The 19,785-nt window shown below is 41.1% G+C and overlaps 1 protein-coding gene across 2 annotated transcripts in view; it reads right to left on the bottom strand.

Annotated features, from left to right (window-relative positions):
• mxi1 (max interactor 1, dimerization protein) overlaps positions 1-19,785 on the bottom strand; it is a 32,315-nt gene that overhangs the window by 5,560 nt on the left and 6,970 nt on the right. For both annotated transcript variants that reach the window (XM_085410365.1, XM_085410366.1), the window contains exon 4: positions 2,171-2,285. In XM_085410365.1, the coding sequence (XP_085266491.1) occupies positions 2,171-2,285 (115 nt within the window). The remainder of the gene's footprint in view (positions 1-2,170; positions 2,286-19,785) is intronic.

A 19,785-nucleotide genomic window follows, 5' to 3' on the forward strand; every position in this document is an offset into this window, starting at 1 on the left:
GTACACCCATTTTGAAAACCCTATTTTTAAGGAGTTTCCATGAAACCCCTGCACACGTTTGTATATCTTGACGAAGCGGGATTCAATCTTGCAAAAGGCGTGAACGAAATCACATTGGAGAAATAGCCACCATTGATGTCCCAGGCCAACGAGGAGGAAATATTTCAATGTGTGCAGCAATCTCAGAAAATGGCGTTCACACCCATATTCCTCGTATTGGTGCATACAATACACAACACCGGTTGGCTTTTCTGGACGCTCTTTATAGGGACCTAATCCCACAAAATGAAAGGGATGATCCTGGTGACAATCGGACAATGTATGTAGTGGTTTGGGATAATGTTAGCTTCCATCACTCTGCTGTAGTCGGGCAGTGGTTTGCAGCACACGACAGGATACTTATGGAGTTTCTTCCTCCTTACACTCCATTCCTAAATCCAATTGAGGAGTTTTTCTCTTTCTGGAGGTGGAAGGTATATGACAGGCATCCACATACCCAAATGACCCTGCTAGCAGCTATGGATGCAGCTTGTGATGACATCACAGCAGAGTCCTGCAGAGAGTGGAGTTGACACTCCAGAAGATACTTTCCCCGATGCATCGATAGAGCTGACATTCGCTGTGATGTTGATGCAAATATGTGGGCAGACAGACGGGAGCGTCTAGATATCAATGATTGATATGCAGCAGTGTCTGTTTTTCAGTTTTGTTTTTTTGTTTCATAACCACTGGAGTGAGGTTTACTGTCTAAGTGAGTTTATGTTTGCTGTAAAATGTTTGATTTACTGTATTTCCCCAGTTTGCACAATGCTGTGAACAGTTTCAATTAAATATTATCAAGAGTGCATATGGAGTGTCTTGATTTTCCTTTACAATTTATGGTTTTCAACATGCCATGCATGCTGTCCAGACTTGACATGTCATTGGGAAGCACCTACAAAGAAATCCGTCACAATGAGAACATGTTCAAACCATTTGATTTTGTGACCAAAGGTGCTGGTGTAATGACTTGTAATTGTGACAGCCCTGACACTTTGATTGATATAAGTACTTGCTTTTGATGAATGTATTATCTGTTTTGCTCAAGGGATTTGTTGTTGATGCATTGACAACTTATTTTGGACACCTGACTTTTCTTTTTGATGGAGTGACTCACTTTTGCAAGTTATCCACCATGTTTTGCAGTTTGCACTAATTGTTTTGAGAAGTGCCTTAGTAGTGGTGGAGAGTTCAATTCTGTTGTGAGAAATGCACCAAAGCGACTGAGAAAAACTGTAATACTTTCACCTTTCAAATTATTCAGTGATCTATCTAACAACCCTTCATTTGAATAACTGGCACAAAGCCTTGTTTTCTTTTGGGGGGGGGAGAAGTTCTCCAGTCCACAAGTTCTGAACAGAATTTTACATCAGGTGAATATTCGGTCATTTTCTGAGGCCCTTTGCAGGTGAAAGTGTGTGATGGTGTATTTTCCTTCATGATCATGGCATTCTTCAAACAGCAGACGTCTTTCTGAGCCAATGCTTAAAGAAAATATGTCCCAGAAAATAGCAGTGGGTTTCAGGCTTAATTTTAAGTGCATCTCCAAATGGAAAAAAGTCCTTTCTGGCACCTGCTTTGAATACCTTTTTCCCACTGATCCGTAATTGAGTGCCCAGTCTAGAACCAGTTACACCACAAGAAGCCTGATGTTGAACCCAAGACAACATCAAATTACTCGGGCCAAAATACTTAACGGACTGACCGTTCTCAGGCAAGTTCAACTGAAATGCTTTGCCACACAACACTATCTAACATCTCATTCAGAAATCTGTCTAAATGGGGGCTGGTTCTCAGAGGACACCAACAGGACTGGCTCTGCATGAGCACTGATGCTCATTAACCTTTGAAAAATCTCTCTTCGCATATTTTTAACCCAATCATGAGGCACCAACTTGTGAGTCTTTGGTAATTTGCACCCTTTCTTTTCCTCATTTTTTTTTCTGACCAAATGAATAATAAGGTTTTCATAGTCAGCTGGTAACCACTCAGTTTAAAAACCTTCAGAAAGGCATCGTCATTAATATCATTATCATTAAAGCTTGCAGTTTCTTTGTTCTGTTTATCACAAAAAAAAAGAAAAAGAAAAAACAGGACCAGCTTTAGCTAAGAGCTGGGTAATCATATGTACCTTTATGTGTGCTTTGGCTTTGTTGAGCAGGCCCAAGGTAGTGTGACGGCTGCAGTCAGGTCCTAGGGGTATGAGGGCCTTCAACCGCTCCAGACACAGCCGCAGGTGAGCTCGTCTACAAAGGAAAAAGTAACAAAGAGGAAACAAAAGCATAATTAGATAAATAAAAAAGGAACAATAGGGCAGGGCGGCTGTGTATACAGCAAAACATGAAATACAGTGTGGTAGTTGTTTGTCTTGTTCAATAGCCTCAGGCAAGTTCATGCAGATTGGGGGAGTTCTTTAAACAAAGCATTGAATGTGTAGCCCATTGTAACTATGTATCAAAGGTCTAAAGGCTCTTAGAGGAGCAGTGCACCCTAACAAATAAAATATGGCATCTCTCTTTACTTGTGATGTCAAGCTATTTAAATTATTCGATTTAAATTATTATTTCGTCTGTAACACCCTTGCTTCAGTAGCTAGATGTAGGCAGTATTCTGTTGTCTTTGGGGTGCTGGCCTCCACCCGTGACAGATTTGGCTTGAGTCTTGATCATCTCAAAATTACGGGTCAACAACGAGGAGGTTTATCATCTGCATGTATTTAATAAATCTAGGTATGGATACTTGTCTCGCCTACATTACAATAAGTTTCATCTGGCGATAAAAGGCATGGTGGTGGTATAATGGCATTTCCAGGACCTCTCTCAGCTCATGTAGTCCATCATCCTGACAGTACCTTATTCTGTGACTGAAGACAAGCCCCAGGTACTATCTATCCTGCTAATGGACCAGAGTTGAGAGGTAAAAAGAGATAATTGTGGCTATAACACAATCACTGCTCCATTAGCAGGGGCTGTCTTTCAGCTAGCCTGGAGGGAAAGGTGGAGAGACATTAGGAGGCAGTAGACTTAGTGGAGCAACCAAGACTCAGAAACGTTCTCTTGGGACGCTTACAGGAGACAAACTCAAGGGACCAGAGCAGGGCTTCACTGCACCAAGTTGCAAGATGGGCTAGACAGCTCTCTGCTATGCTCTTTAAGACTGTTGGATACATGTAAGTGCTGCATAGAGTATATCTGTCTGTGTGCATATGTGTAGGGGTGGGGGTCAGTGTGGATGGTGTTGATAAGAACATAAGAGCAAGCCATTACAGCCATTATGCCAGTAATGTGTGCGTGAGTGTGTGCTTCAACAAACACTGCATGTTTGGGGAGGGAACTAGGAGGAGCCCTGATTCAGGCTGCGTGAGTAAAAGTTAGGAAGTCACAACACACAGACACACACAGCCTTTTATTCTGGGAGTTTGCATGATGACTATCAGGACATCTGTCCATTTAATCAGTTCTATTCACAGGACAAAGCAGAGCCCCCCCGCCCCCTTTTCCTCTTTATCTGCGTAATGTATATCTGCGTGTCTCATCTCAAACCCTCGTCTACACATACATCAGTTGTCACTTATTCACATGCTACTCGTTTACAGCAGCCTTGAGCGATACACGCAGCTGCACCTGGGAGACGTCGAGGACGTACAACAAAGCACAACATGGCCGAATATTTCTGAGAGTGATTAGAGTTCAGTGTATTCTGTTAAAAGCTATAATCAGGATTATTACTGGATTATGTGGAAATAAGGCATTAAGCGTAATTTGCCATGTTTGCAGTCCAACCATTTTGAAATCAACTGAGCTATGCACGTAGTGTGTTTTCAGCTCTGCTGATATGCCAATATATTATTTATCAGGGAGCTGTTGCTGAAGAGCTGGCACAAATATTAATTCGCGTTACACCAACCTCATGCATGTACACACAAGTCTCATTCACTGCTTTTTTCTAGTCTATATGCAAGCATTTTTCCACAGATGGCCATCGGCTGTCTGGTAAAGAAGCGGTGAGGGCAGAGCGGGACACAGTGCTGATGTGTGGGTCTGTCTGTCTGGCTTGTTAGGCATTTAGTTAACAAACTCCAGACATCGGAGACCACAGCTTTCTCCTCCAGTCCCAGAGAGATAAATGTAAATATCTTAGCAGACAACCCCAGATAACCCTCCACTTAAAACCACTCCTCTACTCCTTCCATCCTTCTCTCATCCTGACCCACTGACATGGACCCCCCCCCCCTCCCCCCCAAAAAACAAAAAACAAACAAAAAGAAACAAAACAGAAAAAACAAAAAAAACCAAACCATGAACTGTTCTGTTGACCACTATCACCACATTTCTATCACTGGATATTACTGAACTTGTGCTTCTCGGCATGTAAACCAGTTTGTCACTGGTCTGGCTGCTAAATCAATTTTTTTCTTAAACAGCATAAAACCTCAAACACCAAAGGAAGAGATTATGATGATGATAAATAGTTTGTCACCTATTTTATCACTGTCCTTTCCTGCTTCTGACCTTTTTATAACCACCTTTGGTAATGTACTCAACACGAGCTACAGTAATCGCTAGTAGCGTTCAAAACCCTCTCTGTGCCTCTTATTGATAGACAGGCATGTGAAACGCCTGTGTGGCATGCGTTCTTATCTCTGGGTGGATGACATGCTTTACCGTGTAGCACTCCGATAACTATAAATGGCAAAGAAGTCCAAAAAGCATAACAAGGAGCGTCAGAAGAGCAGTATGTAACTGTGAAAATCAAAACTGAGAAGGGTTATTGTTGTGTAATTCTTCACTATCACATTGGACAGGCTGGTAATAGGAAGCCAAACTGGAGGTGTTATCCTCGACAGGGCAGTGTGTCAAAAATGATCGTGCAGTATGTCCCTAAAGCTACAGGCAAGCAAAGATAATGTCAGACACGTTCACCATGTTAGTCACCAACATTAACTCGAACACCAGGCAGCAGATGTGCATATGGTGCAGTCCCTGCACAAGGTGTTCAATTCAGAGCTAAATGACCTTTGAATGTCAGTGTGATCAACTTATTTCCAATCCTGATTGCAATGACCAGCCCTGTTGAAGAGGCTGGTCTTGAAGAAGGGTACAATAATGTGGCTTGAGCCACACAGAAAGACCTCTACATCACTGTGTCAATCTAGATAAAGTATAACTGTCTTACTTAGAGGCTAAAGGTCATAAGTTCCTGGCTACTGTTGATGCCTAACAGAGCAGGTCTCTAATCCCTAAAAAAGGCTTGTTTATCATGTAGACCAGCAGCCAAAGAGCTTAAGCCCTTTACAGCTTACAATATGAGTGCAGGCTTGTGACCATAAATACCTGCTTGCTGCAGGCAGTATCACCTCCACCCTGTTGTAGCTATGTAACCAGCAATAGAGCCTTCTGTTCCCAGAGTTCTTAGAAAAGGCCGGTGCCAGTTACATAAACAGCTATGGATTTACTGTGTAGCCCCATAACTTCATGTCCTCTGCTGCTAATGCTAAGGACTGCTTAAACATATTTGGTTAAAGGATATGACATCACAGGATCACAGGGTGATTCAGTGGTGACTGATGTGGAGTCAATTTCAGTGGAGTTAAATAACAAGAAGTTGATTCTGTTCATCTGGACGTAGCGTTTTCTGTGAGAGAAACGTTTGGTCACTCATCCAAGTGACTTCTTCAGTCTCAGCTGACTGCAGGTTTCCCCAACCTTATAATTGGCTGTGAGGTCAGTTTCTTGATCATTAATATGCAATCACTGGTCAAAGATTATGGGGTTTAAATAGCTCTCCTGAGAGGAACGACCACTTGTTGAGTTCATTTTTTTGTATGTGTGAGTAATATTTTTAAAGAAGATTTTATAATGTTAAGGTGAGATGAACATAAAGTCAAGGCTTCCATATCTGTACAGAAGACTGAGTGAGTGCTTGTTTTTGTTACATGGACTAATCAAGCTATGATATTAATAAATCCAATTGAACAAAAAATAATCATCTCATTCATCAAACAACAGATGAACAACGACTAACAAGATCTACTGTGTGACTGGGAATCTTTCCAGATATCTGTTAAGTGACAAAATGTCTAAGTAGACTAAAACCAGCGAAGAAAATAATTCCCTACTTTGCACTTCCAGAGTTTAATGAATGGCATGGCGATGTAGGTTGAATGAAGAGTTCTCCATCTGTGGCGGATTAGATGGCTACCCGTGGCTACCAGGACCTGTGCTACCAACTGTCACGCAGAGGACAGATCACTCAGTGACAGTAAGCAAAACAGCCTAGTTCTGTTCAGTAGAGGGAAATAACTGACAGTTAGGTAGTGAGTTTTCCCCCACACTCTCTTATAAAAATCATCAACAACAACAAGAAATATATATCCTCTAATGCATATGCACATTTATATGAATGCACTCCCATGATGAATCCTAAAAGACAAAGCTTACAGGTTGAACACTTAGAAAGCCAGCCTTTCCTTTTCCTCAGGAGACAGTGATGCACTTCCATGGAATGTATGCATGCAAGTTTGTCATGCTTGGAAGTCTGGGTGTATGAACTGTGTCTTGTGTTCCTGAAGGACCCCAGATGGGTAAGCAGGCAAGCACGAGCTCTGCCTTTTGGCTTTGGCATGTGACCGAGCCGCCAGGCAGCCCTGGGTCACTGCACTGCACTTTTCTTTCATATGCACCCCTCAAAATCTAGCTTCTCTGTGAGTCATGTGCACAACATTGCCTTTTTATTCTAATAATCACATTTCTTTTTTTGGTACTTGCTTTAGTTCAGTTTAATACAGACTTACCTTTTATGTATAAGGGCTAACAACACTTCCGAGTGTAATTTAAATGCTTCTCATCGTTGCAAATGAACAATTAAATTCATGATTGATAAGATGAGAATTTATACTTTAAAATTCTGCACTGCTCTCCTTATATGCCTCTAGCTGTTTCGCATGTTGTCAAAATGCGTCAAACTACCTCCAATGTGACTGAAGCAGAGTTCTTTTTAAAGAACCACTTTGAAGCGCTCCCCGTTGGTATGGAGGAGCTGCCCACCATTACTCTGACAGAACCTACGCACATCCTATGTACAGCAGCTCAGCACTCGCCTCCCTTTTTCTTGTATCATCCATGCAGGAACACACGTGCAGAAAAGGCTTGCCTTTGGAACAGCAATGAAGGGCACAAACACTGCAGCGCATCCATGCTTTCCTACGTATTCTGACATGTTGCTGTTATTCCCACACGATTAACACGACAAGTGAAATGTGAGGAAATCAGAACTGCAGTGTCTTGGAAATGTTTCAACAATGTATGAGAGAAGTGTGAAGATATTATGACTATGATCTGCAAGTAAAAATTCTCATTTAAACACATCCTCAGTTCCAGCAGAGACTGGCATGTGAATTAAATAACAGGCTTTGTATTAACCACATGGATTCCTCAATAAACACAGGAATCCTTAATGAAACCTTAAATGTTCACATCTTTAACTAGGATCTTCAAGGACTGAACACCTGAATGCAAAGAGTTATAATATGACATCTCAAAGGCACACTTTTGGTTCTGATTATTTCTCATTTAAAGTCCTCTGGAACCAACACAGTTACTCAAAGTGTGACTTATGGAGGGGAAAATGTAGCTGCCCTAGATTCTAAACTTGTGAATACGTAAATAATGGATCACTTCTCGGGCCATCTACGTTGTCTGACATAATTATTGTACATGCTTTTAAAGGAAGTCTCAGATTTCCAGCCCAGATACCAGTCAATGCACTTCTCTTTTGCAAATTCCCCACTCTCTGAAACCCACTTAACACACACATACAGAGACAGACACACACACAAAATCTGACCTACTTCTAGTGCATGTGGAGGGAGAGGATGTGACCCTTCGCTCAGTTATTACACTAATTACACGTCGCCACTGACTGTCTCAGTGGCAAATCTTTTAACGTGACATAAGAAAGGAAATTAAGACATCATTAAACACCCTATTAGGGAGGGGGAAGAATATGACTTAGAGGCAGTTCTTTTGTTCCTTCCTCCATCTGCGGTGTCAAGACTCATTTAAAGAAAATCGTGATTCACATGATGTCAACGATTACTGAAGTGATTACAGTATTTTATAATGCAAAGCCTCATTTAAAGTAGACTAAGCCATGTTCATTGAGGAGCTACATCAACTTCAACAGTAAATGATCTATTTTGAGGGGGAGTGCAATTAAATCGAAACAAACAAAAAAAAAATAAAATGTGGCCACAGATGTTTTTTTTTTTCCTTCCTGTGCTTTGGACATTATTTTCCAGAACATTCCAAATCCATTACTTCGTGGTTAAAAATAGCAAATGTGAGATGCTTACTGCTTAAGCTACCCAAGCCCAGCCACTACGGCAAATCACACGCAAGGCTCCTTCTCACAGAGGATACAGAGTGAAACCACATGTGGCACCGTGGTCCACACCACAGATGGTGACATGTAATATAAATGAACAGGGCGCTAATCAAATGGAAGTACCTACATTTGTCCCATGATACTTTTGGTGTAACTATAAGAACTGAACAGTTTTAAACAACTAATGCAAAGATTGTAACACTTTAGCCAAAGCCTGATGCAGGTACAGATCATTTTCATTTAGGTTTTTTGTAATTTATTCCTTTCTTTGTGTAAAAGAAACAAATAACTTTTCATTATCAACAATTAACTGTCTTTTAGCCCTTCATTTTACTAGTTTTGAACATTTTCCCAGTGCTTAACTGATGTTACACAGCAGAGGAACAAGGTGTCCAAACAGTGGTAAATGTCATCACCACCACTGGAACAGTCAGTTAGGTCAATTATTGACACTACGGTCACCTGTATATGTTACTGATATATTGGTTCCATTTGGAGTTTACCTTAAAAATGAATAGATATAAACAATATATCACATTAACATGTACATTAATAACTGTGTCCTGCGTAGCTCAACAGCACGAGCATTTCTAATGTTATACAAACAGATACACACAAAACAGTAAGGGAACAACAGTTCTCTGCTGTTCTCCGTGTTTGTTCACCACCTTTCTTTGTTGGGTTTTACTACAAAGGCCACGGTTGTGTTTTCTGCTAAAGTTACCTCTTCTAGTACTCTCTGTCTATTATGCCATCTATGGCTTTCTCTCTTTTTTTGTTTGTTCAGGTGGGATCATCTGTCCCTCTCACATGACTGCTGTCAAGCTGAAGCCAAGGTCAGATGTCTGACCCTACAGAGCAGGGCACCTTACGAAATACCAGTATTTACTAGTTTAACTACTGGAACAGTAATCAAAGAGGCACCAGCCTGGCTGCAAAACTGGAGCCTGTTGTATGTGCTTTAGCCAATTACAGGTTTATTATCTGAGCTATAAATGGCAAGTTAAGGAAATGAGAAGTGCAGATGGAGATGAGCTTACATTTAAGGTTTTACTTAAATGTAAAACAACTAAAATAAAAAACTTGTGTTGATTCATGATTTTGCAGATGGTTCAAACATTTGCCCATGGCTCGTCCATAACGTGCTACGAAGTCATTAACAGCTACTGACAATGCACGGGTGCCACAAATTTTTGAAAGCTATATGATTGTGAGATTATAACAAAGCTAAAAAGCTGCACAACTGACAAATTAAGATCCGTGAAAGTTATATTTTACCCATCGCTGATGCGTGCGCTTGTTCGCCACATTTCTACACGAACATGGCACGCACAAGATTAGATCAATCCTTGCTCTGAAGCAACTGTAGGCTTTTTTTCTCCTTTCTTTCTTTCTGAAAGCCTGATGCCTTCCTCATCTCCTCTATGAAACATGGACAGATGGGATGAATGTAGAGAGTCAGAGTGAGATAGCAAGGGTGAGGGATATAAAGAGTGAGGGGGGAAGGGGAGGGTTCTGCCTGTGTAATCTGCCCAGAAACTGGCCATGGGCACAAACGAGCGGCGGTCTACGTGGAATTCAACTGCGCTTAGTGATGGCAGAAGTTCTTTAAAAAAAAAACAAAAAAAAAAAAAACACATCCTTAGCCCAAAATTCATCATGAACATACATATTGCATGCACATGTGGCATCAAGAGCTGAACCTGCATATTAGTTAACCGAATTAATATTTGGATTTGTAAGTTATTTTTCTGTTAACCAGCGAATAAGCTGTTGGGAAAGGAGCTATGCTGCTCTTGTGGTCTGTTATCCAGGAGGGTGCACACCGTCTATGTTGCTTCCAACTTTCTCTCTGGGTGATCATTATTGTTATGTAAATTTAGACAAAAAAATAAATAAATCACAGCATGCCAATAATCTCTGATGCATTATGTCAGCCAAAATTAGTTAGAAAAATACTCTAACTGATCTTAGCCCGTTAGTATTAGAAAAGTTTGTTTGCCCAGTTGGACAGTGACAGTAGGTGAGGGCTCATAAAGTCACTTCCAGTTTTAATGGCAGGAAAATCTGGAGGCGTTTCTTTTTCACAAGACAGGGAATATATAAAAAGCACAGCTGCCACAAGGAACAGAATTTTGAGTGTACTGATATATATCTAACTAGAAAAGTTTCTTACATGGTCAGTGCCTTACGAGCAAACGTGATTTTTCACAGATTTTTACTGCATTTGATAAACAGAAAGGGATTGCGTCACATTTCCACATACAGCAGGATCCTTCTTGGCTAAGGAGTTAAATAATAATTAAAAAGTATTGGTACGCTACACAAACTATGCCAAATGAGGACAGTCTGGTTAGATGACAGGGAACACAACAAAACAAAAAAATAAAAAATAAAAAATGCAAAGGGTGTGAAAATGCATTGCCACATGTGGGTGGGTGGGAATGAAACTACTGAGCATTCAGGCAGTTTTGACCTCAATCCCAAAAAAAGAGATTCAGTGTGTGGAAAAGAGAGACAATTTTTCCAATGGCAGTAAGCTCACAATAAAAATGTATATATGGATATGAATTCGGAGCTAAAACGAGACTGGAAACCGAGGGCAATAAAATGCAAATGGAAGTTTTAAAAAAATAAAATAAAGAAAGAAATCACTGTAGACCTGCAGAATCCCTGCCACAAATCTAAAGGACACAACTGGTAAATAAAATAGAACACAGTTGACCAGGCCACAGCTGGTGTCATGCTAAACTTGCTGAAACACATTCATGACACATGGCAAAGGAGAGATGGAGGACAGGCTGAAACGAATGAAAACAGATGATACAAAACAAATCACTTTGAGAGAACTGGGATGAAAGCAAAAATGCGTCAATTTACCCTTTTCGAGCAGCAACCACAGACATAAACACGTGCTCACGCACAAATACACACACGTGCAGAGCGTGCTGGAATAGAGAGAGGGCGATGCGCTCTTTGTGTGGCTGGGCCAAGAGACTCTGGGGCTGAAACCCATCACTAACGCACGGATTAGTTCACACGTGCACACTGCCTTTTAATCTGGTCCACTGACAAAGGTTGGACGAGAGAGAGAGAGAAACAGAAAGAAGGAAACTGACAAATAGATGGCCTGAACAAAAAAGAAGGCCACAGAAACAGAGCCAGAGTTGGAGGGCAAAGGAGGAATGGGGGGTGTAATTGACGGGTCGGAGGTGACGAGAGATGGAGGGCAGGGCACTTTAAAAGAGTGATACCACCTGATCTAAAATACTACCAATACATGTGTCTTTGGCAAATGGCCTAAATCCCACAGATTAGATCATGTGACTGTATACCTACACTACTCAAAACACATTCATTTCTTCTTTTAGGGAGCAACCTCTTTTTCCATTTGTCTGCTCTTCAGCTTGAGGACACAATGGCACACACAGTCACTGACCCATCGGCAACCCTCAGTTTCCCTTCAGCCTTCTGTCAGTGGAGGGGTGAGGGCAAAAGCTTTGGATTAAAACTCCAGTATGGCTTTTCTCCAAAAATGGGCCTAGTGTAAAGCCAGGGACATCCAACCAGATGTTGGCTCTGGGGGCAGGTTGGGTCCTGTCAAACAACAACCCCCTTAGTTGTTCATGTGCTTTAATACATCCAATTGAGAGTGGGGGAAGGCATGTCAGCCGAATGCTCTACATCAACCTTTAATGCGCAAAATGTACACGATTCTCTCTCTAAATTTACTTAAAGTCACTGAATCCAGCTGGTGGCATGCAATTCTACTGAAGTTATGCATTAGTTTTAAACATGTGCATTTCATATGACTTTCAGTGCAGGTTTGATGATGAGAAAGTACACGAGGCAGTAAAGGGTGGAGACTTTTTTTTCCTATGCATCTCCATCACACTGCTCTCATTGGTGAAAAATTAACCTCTGTGATTGGTCAGAAGACAGTGGTGTTTTCCCCCTTTTTCCCCAGCTGTGAGGCTAAAAATAGAAGCAATAGTCAGATTTAGCCTAACTGAGTGTGTCTTGCACTTTCAGCTAGCATCCCCTTTTACCTCTTTCTATCCTAAGTCACCAGGCAGATCATTTAACAAGCTTCTTCAGGAAAAAGGAAGGGACGCAGGAACATTTCTTCCTGGAACATTATGTAACCCCAGCGTCACCCATTTTCTCCAAAGTGGCCTAATCAAGCAGCCCCACACAGTTTTGTTAATGGCACAGGTCAAAAAACCCAATGTGTAGGAGGAACATTTTGCAGAGTATTATGGTACAGACTGTGTGTACAGCCTGTACCCTAACAAGACCGAACACCTACAAACTAATAAAAAGAAAATGTTTCTATTTTAATCAGTGAAAATTTAACCAGGTTTTGAGTCAGAGAGGGGATTGTTTGATGGCTTAAACCTGCTGACTAAGCTTCTATAGCCATTCAGCTTTATTCCTTTTGGTCACACCATCCTTCCACAGAGTGCTGTGTAGATGTACTCTTGCAGGATAAAAGCACAACAAGAAGAAGCCCAGACAAGGGGTTAAGGGTCAGAAGAGCCGAGACAAGATGTGAGTGATGAGGAAGCCTTCAAGTGCCTACATATAATCCTCTGTATGGGTCTTCTTTACACCTGTCTACAGAACATTTGTGTCGGGACGAAACAAAGATCTACGGTCTTATCTGACGGCAAACCAGTGAGGATTGCCAGAACATGCTATGTCCATGACACCTTACAGACCTGTTTTCAATCAAGCAGTATTTGATACTGAAATTACAGATAGTAATAAAGGTGTGAGATAATTATAGCACCCCATGTAATAAGATGATTCAAACTGATCATTCATTTGACCAGGAAGTCTTTTAAAGAAGCAGTTACAACAGTTATTGAGCTTACATTGGCAGCATGCCAGTGATAACAAATGTTTGCAAACTTTTTTTTTCAGATTTTAACAGTACTTTATTCCATTGTTGTTTCCTTCTCAGTAAAAAGGTTCTATTTGTCTATTTTAAAAAAACAAACAAACAAAAAAAAAAAAAAAACAAAAAAAAACCACAATCTGGAGGCTTATGTGGATTTTTCACATTTTTGATGTTAAAAGGTAAGTGCTCCCCGAAAAGATGTATGTGACTGGCCTGCTAAGAATGCCAAACTACAAAAAGGCGTTACTGTCAGAACCCTCAGAAACCCAGCAGCAGGTGCGATTGATATGCAAATCAGAAAAGGCTAATCCAGTTTCCCTCCACTTGACTCAGAATAGTTCACTTATGCTACCAATGTGGCACAAGTGAAATGCAAACGTCTCAGCCTGTCTTATAGTTGGCTGAAAACAATACACACATTCCAGAACACACAATTTAAGTGTGAAGATTCTTTCACCATGTTATGAGTGAACTATAATTTTAAAAAGAGAAAATAACGTCTTCATTGCAGCTGGGAACCCTCCACACTAGTCGGTAGAGCAGGTAGACTTCTAGCCAGAGCTACAAATTGACTGTTTGCCAACTGAGTACAGGCTTATGTCCTACTGACAGGGCAGAAATGCTCATTGTACACACACTGAGAGTTTATATAAGGCTTGCGTGCTTCTTAAGGCTCCCTTAATTAGGTGTGTTTGACCAATCTCTCTACTCATCCCATCAGCATCTCAATAACTTCCTTGTACTGAGATACCATCGTTGGCTAAATCAAAGCTTAGCTCGACTATTCAGAACTGGGTCTGAGTGGTTTCAGAGAGAGGGTAGGTGACATGCCTCAGCACATGTGCATGCTCTAGCTGGGCTCACCAGACCAAAGATCAAGTCTCTTAAGCTGCTTTTCTGAGCCAAGAAAAGCTTACAAGTCGTCACGTTGGTCAGAACAAATGGTCCCAGTTTTAGACCCTGCAGCAGGGCCTGAGAATGGGCAGCACTCCCTGGACTCGAGAAGCAGTATTGCTTTCTTCAAGAAACATCAACACAGTCAGAGTAACCCAGGCTTATTCATGTTCGACTGCTCATTCAACCCAAAGGCTGGAACAGCAGTGCAGTGTTTTAAGCCCACTGGTTAGAAAGAGCAGAAATGAATGAGGGCAGTCAGTGGCAACAAAGTAATGTGCCATTTAAAAAATGTGCCACCCTTCTTTAGTGATATTTAGCTTAGACTTACTGGAAAATTAAGAAAAGCTTTCAAAAGTCTGAACACATAAAGAAAAATATTGCTGTATGGGTTGTGACTAGCTGAATCACAGTTAATTTTGTGTCACGCATGCATGCGTGTTATTGCGTGTTATCCACTTTTTACATTTTGGACTGGATTTATGCCCAGACATGAGCAGATGAATATGATTTGGTATGTTTGCAGTTTGCTTTAAGACCTTCAATGTCAGTGGTGTCCTCCTGATAAAATTTACAGCAGAGATAGCAAAGGTGTTTTTTCACATGACTGTCATTGATCAAGCAGTTTTTTTTGTTGGCCAGTAACGGTCTGCATATTCTGAAAAGAAAGTGGGCTTTAAAAGCAGGGACTAAACTAGGTAACTGCATTAATAAAAACCTTCTTTGAACTCTGAAATATGTGATCCCACTCAGCTGGAGACTATATATTGGCCTGAAAATTGTCATAATAGGTGTTGTTTATATAACAGCTAAAGGTAAATCCGACCAAGTTCATGTCAAGTTCATACACTTCACACATACACAAACAAAAGGTGACTGCAAATGAGGCATTACATGTTTAGACAAAAATAAAAAATAAAAAAAAATCAGGACTTCACAAACACTCCTTACATGCCAGGCAGGCCAACCTCTAATGGCTAAGGGTGTTTCTGATAAACATATCCACAGAATCACTCTCAGAGGTGTTTAGCTCATTCTTTGAGGTGCTAAAATACCCTGTGCAGTGGTCGCTTTGCTCACCGCTGTGCCATCATTGCACAGATGGAGCCATTTATAACTGCAATTAAGTTGTAAGAAGCCGTTGCAGTATTCTCCAAAACGATAGGTTTCTCCACTCAGACAATATCACGTCATACACACTGATAAGGAGGAGAAGATGTCAAAACCGGAAGCCAAGAGTTGTCAAGTGTTTTTTGCAACGTTCTTTCCAAAAACTCAAGTTTTTCAAATTACTCCAACATTTGTATTTGTATGTGTCCGAGCTTCTGTGCAGGATTACCATTATAATGGCCGTAAAAACCGACATGATTAGTGAAAGACTGTTCCACAAAGATTGTGTCTTGCAATACAGGATGTGATGTGAAACTTGTCACCAGAGACCCGCGACACGAGCCACATGGCGAGCATAAAAACGGCCTTAGGCAGCTCCTCCGTGTCAAATCAAAAAGAAAAGCTAACATTGGTTTTACTACCTGGGAAAATTTTCTGACTGCATTACAGACCTGGCCTCAACGAACTATATTAAAAATGGATGAGTGGCAGTTCAGGAGGAACTCAGATGATAAGCAATGGTTCTTGTTTTGTTGCCTTTTGATTGATGGCTTTATTATTAATCAATAAAACAAGCTTTTACTAGCTATAATAAATCCACAACTGCTCGAGCCCCTACAGATTCAACTCCGAGCCATAAAAAAACCTCTTAATTGTTTAATGTTATGCACATGCTTTACACAACACGCAACAATAAATCACCAACTAACCTGAGCACTCTGAATTTATAATCAACACGTTTTAAAGAAAATGACTAATAACCATAAGGCCGTGAGATCAAAGCAGTCGAACCACAACATGCAGTCATACAAGCCTTTTACTGTTAAATCCTACTAAGGGAGTGTAATTTAGCAGTGACATGTGGAGGTGAAATAAGGCTGTTAGAAGGTACATGATCAAAGCGGCAGATGACTACGTTATCTGGTCCCACGGTAAGCATCTGGAATGTGTGTGGGGATTTTTTCCCCCCCTTTCGGTGCCTTTTATCCGTGTCCTAACGTCTCTGCTGTCACACTGAGTCTACAAGCCTCAGAGGTTATCAAGAGCTGCGGTAGCCATGCAATGCAAATCATCTTGCCTGCAGTAGATACACAAGTTTGATAAGTGTTGGAAAAAGCTTCACCCAGGCTGGACCATAAAGGAGCTGCTTCCAATTTACAGGACTTGGAATTCTGCTGACATGGAACGAAAGCTGCTTCTGTTGCACGATCATGGTATAAGCCTGACACACTTGGATGAACAACTATGCTCGAAACATATGACTTACATTGGGGCATGTGCTTAAAGGGAATTGGATTAGCTTCTGGCAAAAAGAGGGATTATAAATGATTCTGACTTTGAGTGTGCTCTAAAAGGATTGATTACCATTTCAATTTTTACTCTTTCTTTGCAAATGGAAATGTGAATTACCGTATTTCCCGGACTACAAAGCACACCTGAATATTAGCCGCACAAGCTAAAATCAGGGGAAAATCCTGTTTTGTACATACATTAGCCGCACCTGATCAAAAGCCGCAGGTGTTTCAATATTGACTTATCATATGTAAGAGAATATGCACAAAGCGAATTGTCAGGAAAGAGATGGCTGTTTGGAGACACACCCCTTTTATTAATATTTTGAAAATCAAGTTATGGGTACATATTTGCACATGTGCTGTGCTTCATAAATGAGTAACAAATGTAGTACATAACAATAACCTACAGCACACCAGAAAAATAGATTCAGACTACCTTTTAGGCTCAGGTGCAGTGACACGGCTTTAACAAGAAGAAAAGTCAGTCATTCACCACCATCTTCCTGCGCACTAAAACCACCAAAGTCCTCTTCTCCAGTGTCGGAAACGAACAGGCTCAGGATGGCTTCGTCATCCACTCTCAGCTTCTTTCCTTCGTTGTCACTTTCAAAACCAAAGATAATCCTCATTGTCATTGTCAGTGTCAGAGTTGAACACCCTCTGAAGGGCCGTGGCGGTGTCCTCCTCTTCATCATGCAGCAGTCCAGCCCTTCGAAATCCGTTGGTGATCGTGGATGTTTGCACACTTTTCCACGCTGTCAGAATCCACCGGTAGAGTTGAGCACAACTTGCTTTTCGCAAGTTTATCGCCGCTCGTCATCCACGACTCCCGCTGAACGCATAGCGCTACTTTGAAGTTTGTTTTTCGTGCTACTTGTACGGCACTATGTTGCCTGGCGGATGGACATGTGACCAACATACCACTCTTGAACCCCGATCCTTCCGCCAGGCAACCTAGTGCCGTACAACAGCGGAACAAACAAAACAAATCGTCTTACGATATCACAAAAATCATGGACAATCTATAGAAAAGCCGCACCTGACTAAAAGCCGCAGGGTTCAAAGCTTGTGCAAAAAGTAGCGGCTTATAGCCCGACAATTACGGTAGTCTCTTATTCGCCTGCTACTAAGCTGCAACACCAAGCTAACTGTGTCAAGCTGAAAACAAAGACAAGAGTGAAGAGAAGAGTGGTGTCAGTATCCAGACTTGGTACAGGACAGCTTATTCCTGGCCTGCTCTGCTGCTGCATGTCTCTCTAAGACTGCAAAGTGCAGCCAGGAAAAAGAGGAGGGACGGGATAGAAAGTTTCACTGGACATTATGCACGTATTGCGAATGAAAACACACTGACACTAAACTAACGCACAAATGAATGGTCAGTCGTTTTTAACATTTAAACAAGTTAGCTTATTTCTGAACTTCTTCAAACCATCTCTAGTGATTTAGTGCTTTGCAGAAAGTAGGCTGTTTTTCAGGGGATTCTACAGACTGTGCCATTTAATTAAAGGAAGCAAAAACAGCACAGTCAGAAGATTCCTGTTCATACAAACTAAGCATTATTGTGACACAATTAGGATGCTTACTTTATGAAGTAATCATTTTTTGGAGGAGTAATATATGATGCAAACAGAAGATAGCATGGAGTATAAAACATCAGAGCAAATGGACAAACAAAACTCACACAGATATAGATCACCAAATCTAATTCAAACTTTTAAAAAAAAGCATTAGAGCAAAAAGGGTAGGAAAGTACACCTATTCTGCATCTCCTGTTATAGTTAGCAGTGATTCCCACATATAGGCTTTATACAAATCTACTCTGAATGACCATGGCCATAAAAACAAGCCTTACTACAAGATCAGCCCAAAGAATGAACAAATCCATCCTTCACACTGTGTTTTAGGAACAAACAACTGAGTTGGCACATTTTTTTTCCCCTTTGAAATGTATTTGCTGGGGTGGAACGCTGAAAGAAAAAAAAAAATGCAACTCCGCATGGGTGCTGCAATCTGCTGAGGCCATTCAGTCGACCAGCCGGCCTTGTGTGGCTTTGTATATGAGCACCAAGATGAGACATCAACTCTTGTCTATATTTAGATCACTGGACGGCTCTCCTTCCAATGTTCCCATCCTTTCAGAAAAGGCTGCCAGGGAGAATGGCGAGAAAAAACAGGCTGAGGTGATATGTAATTACACTGAATGGTTCCAGCCTCTCGCATCCTTTCATTGTACCCACACGCTCAGAGATAATGAAATGGAAGGCATGCGTTTTTTCATATATTTACCATAAATCCTGCAAGTCGGGCCATTCTTATTTATGGTGTCAAAGAAAAGGCTCTAGTGCTTGACTGTGCATGGAATAAAGAGCATAAACACCAGCAAGTACCCTAGTAGTGAACTCAGTCTGATAAGGGCTTCCAAGGTGCTGTTGCTCTTAGCAATAAAACCATCCCAAACCAAAGTCTGGTTAAATGCACCACTTCCTACACTGCAGATACCAACTTGAATGCAGACATAATTCAGTACAGAAACATAAGAAACTTTAGATGCAGATACAGTGCTGAAATTTATGCTGCTTCTACATACTACATTGATTTAATGTCATTTCACTTTAAGTTTTTAAATCATACCCTAGGACAAACGTATGTCTGCTACACACTAAAATTGCAGGCGTGTACACAAACTGGACACAACCATTGGACTGCAAACAGAAAAGCACCCGTATTTTATTTGACTGAACAAAATAGGCTTAAAATAATTAACATGATAGTCCAAAGATCTAAGCCTAGCCAGAGATGCAGCTTCAAAATCACGCCTCTCTGTTAGTAACAAACAAGTTGGAAAGTAAAATCATAACCCTGCTAACCAGTGCAGTTCTGCTATACTTTGATCTGGAAAATGAATGGATCTATGCTGTGCCAGAGTAAAATGGCATATAATCACTTGAACGGAGCAGTACGTATCCACAATCGGGACGAGGGTGTAGACATAAACGTGCAAGGAAAAAAAAGCCTGCCAGTACTAACAAATGCTTATGTTACAACCTCAGTAAGATGTAACTTACCACAAAAGAATGTGGCTCAAACATGCCCAATATCGTTATACGGCAACTTCATTCATTCGATTTTAACCCTTTTCTGACTGCTAGACTGGTCAAC

This window comes from Rhamphochromis longiceps, linkage group LG6 (genome assembly GCF_057381845.1).
Source record: "Rhamphochromis longiceps isolate RC_006_pf linkage group LG6, R_longiceps_female_GT1.1, whole genome shotgun sequence".
Lineage (NCBI taxonomy): Eukaryota > Metazoa > Chordata > Actinopteri > Cichliformes > Cichlidae > Rhamphochromis > Rhamphochromis longiceps.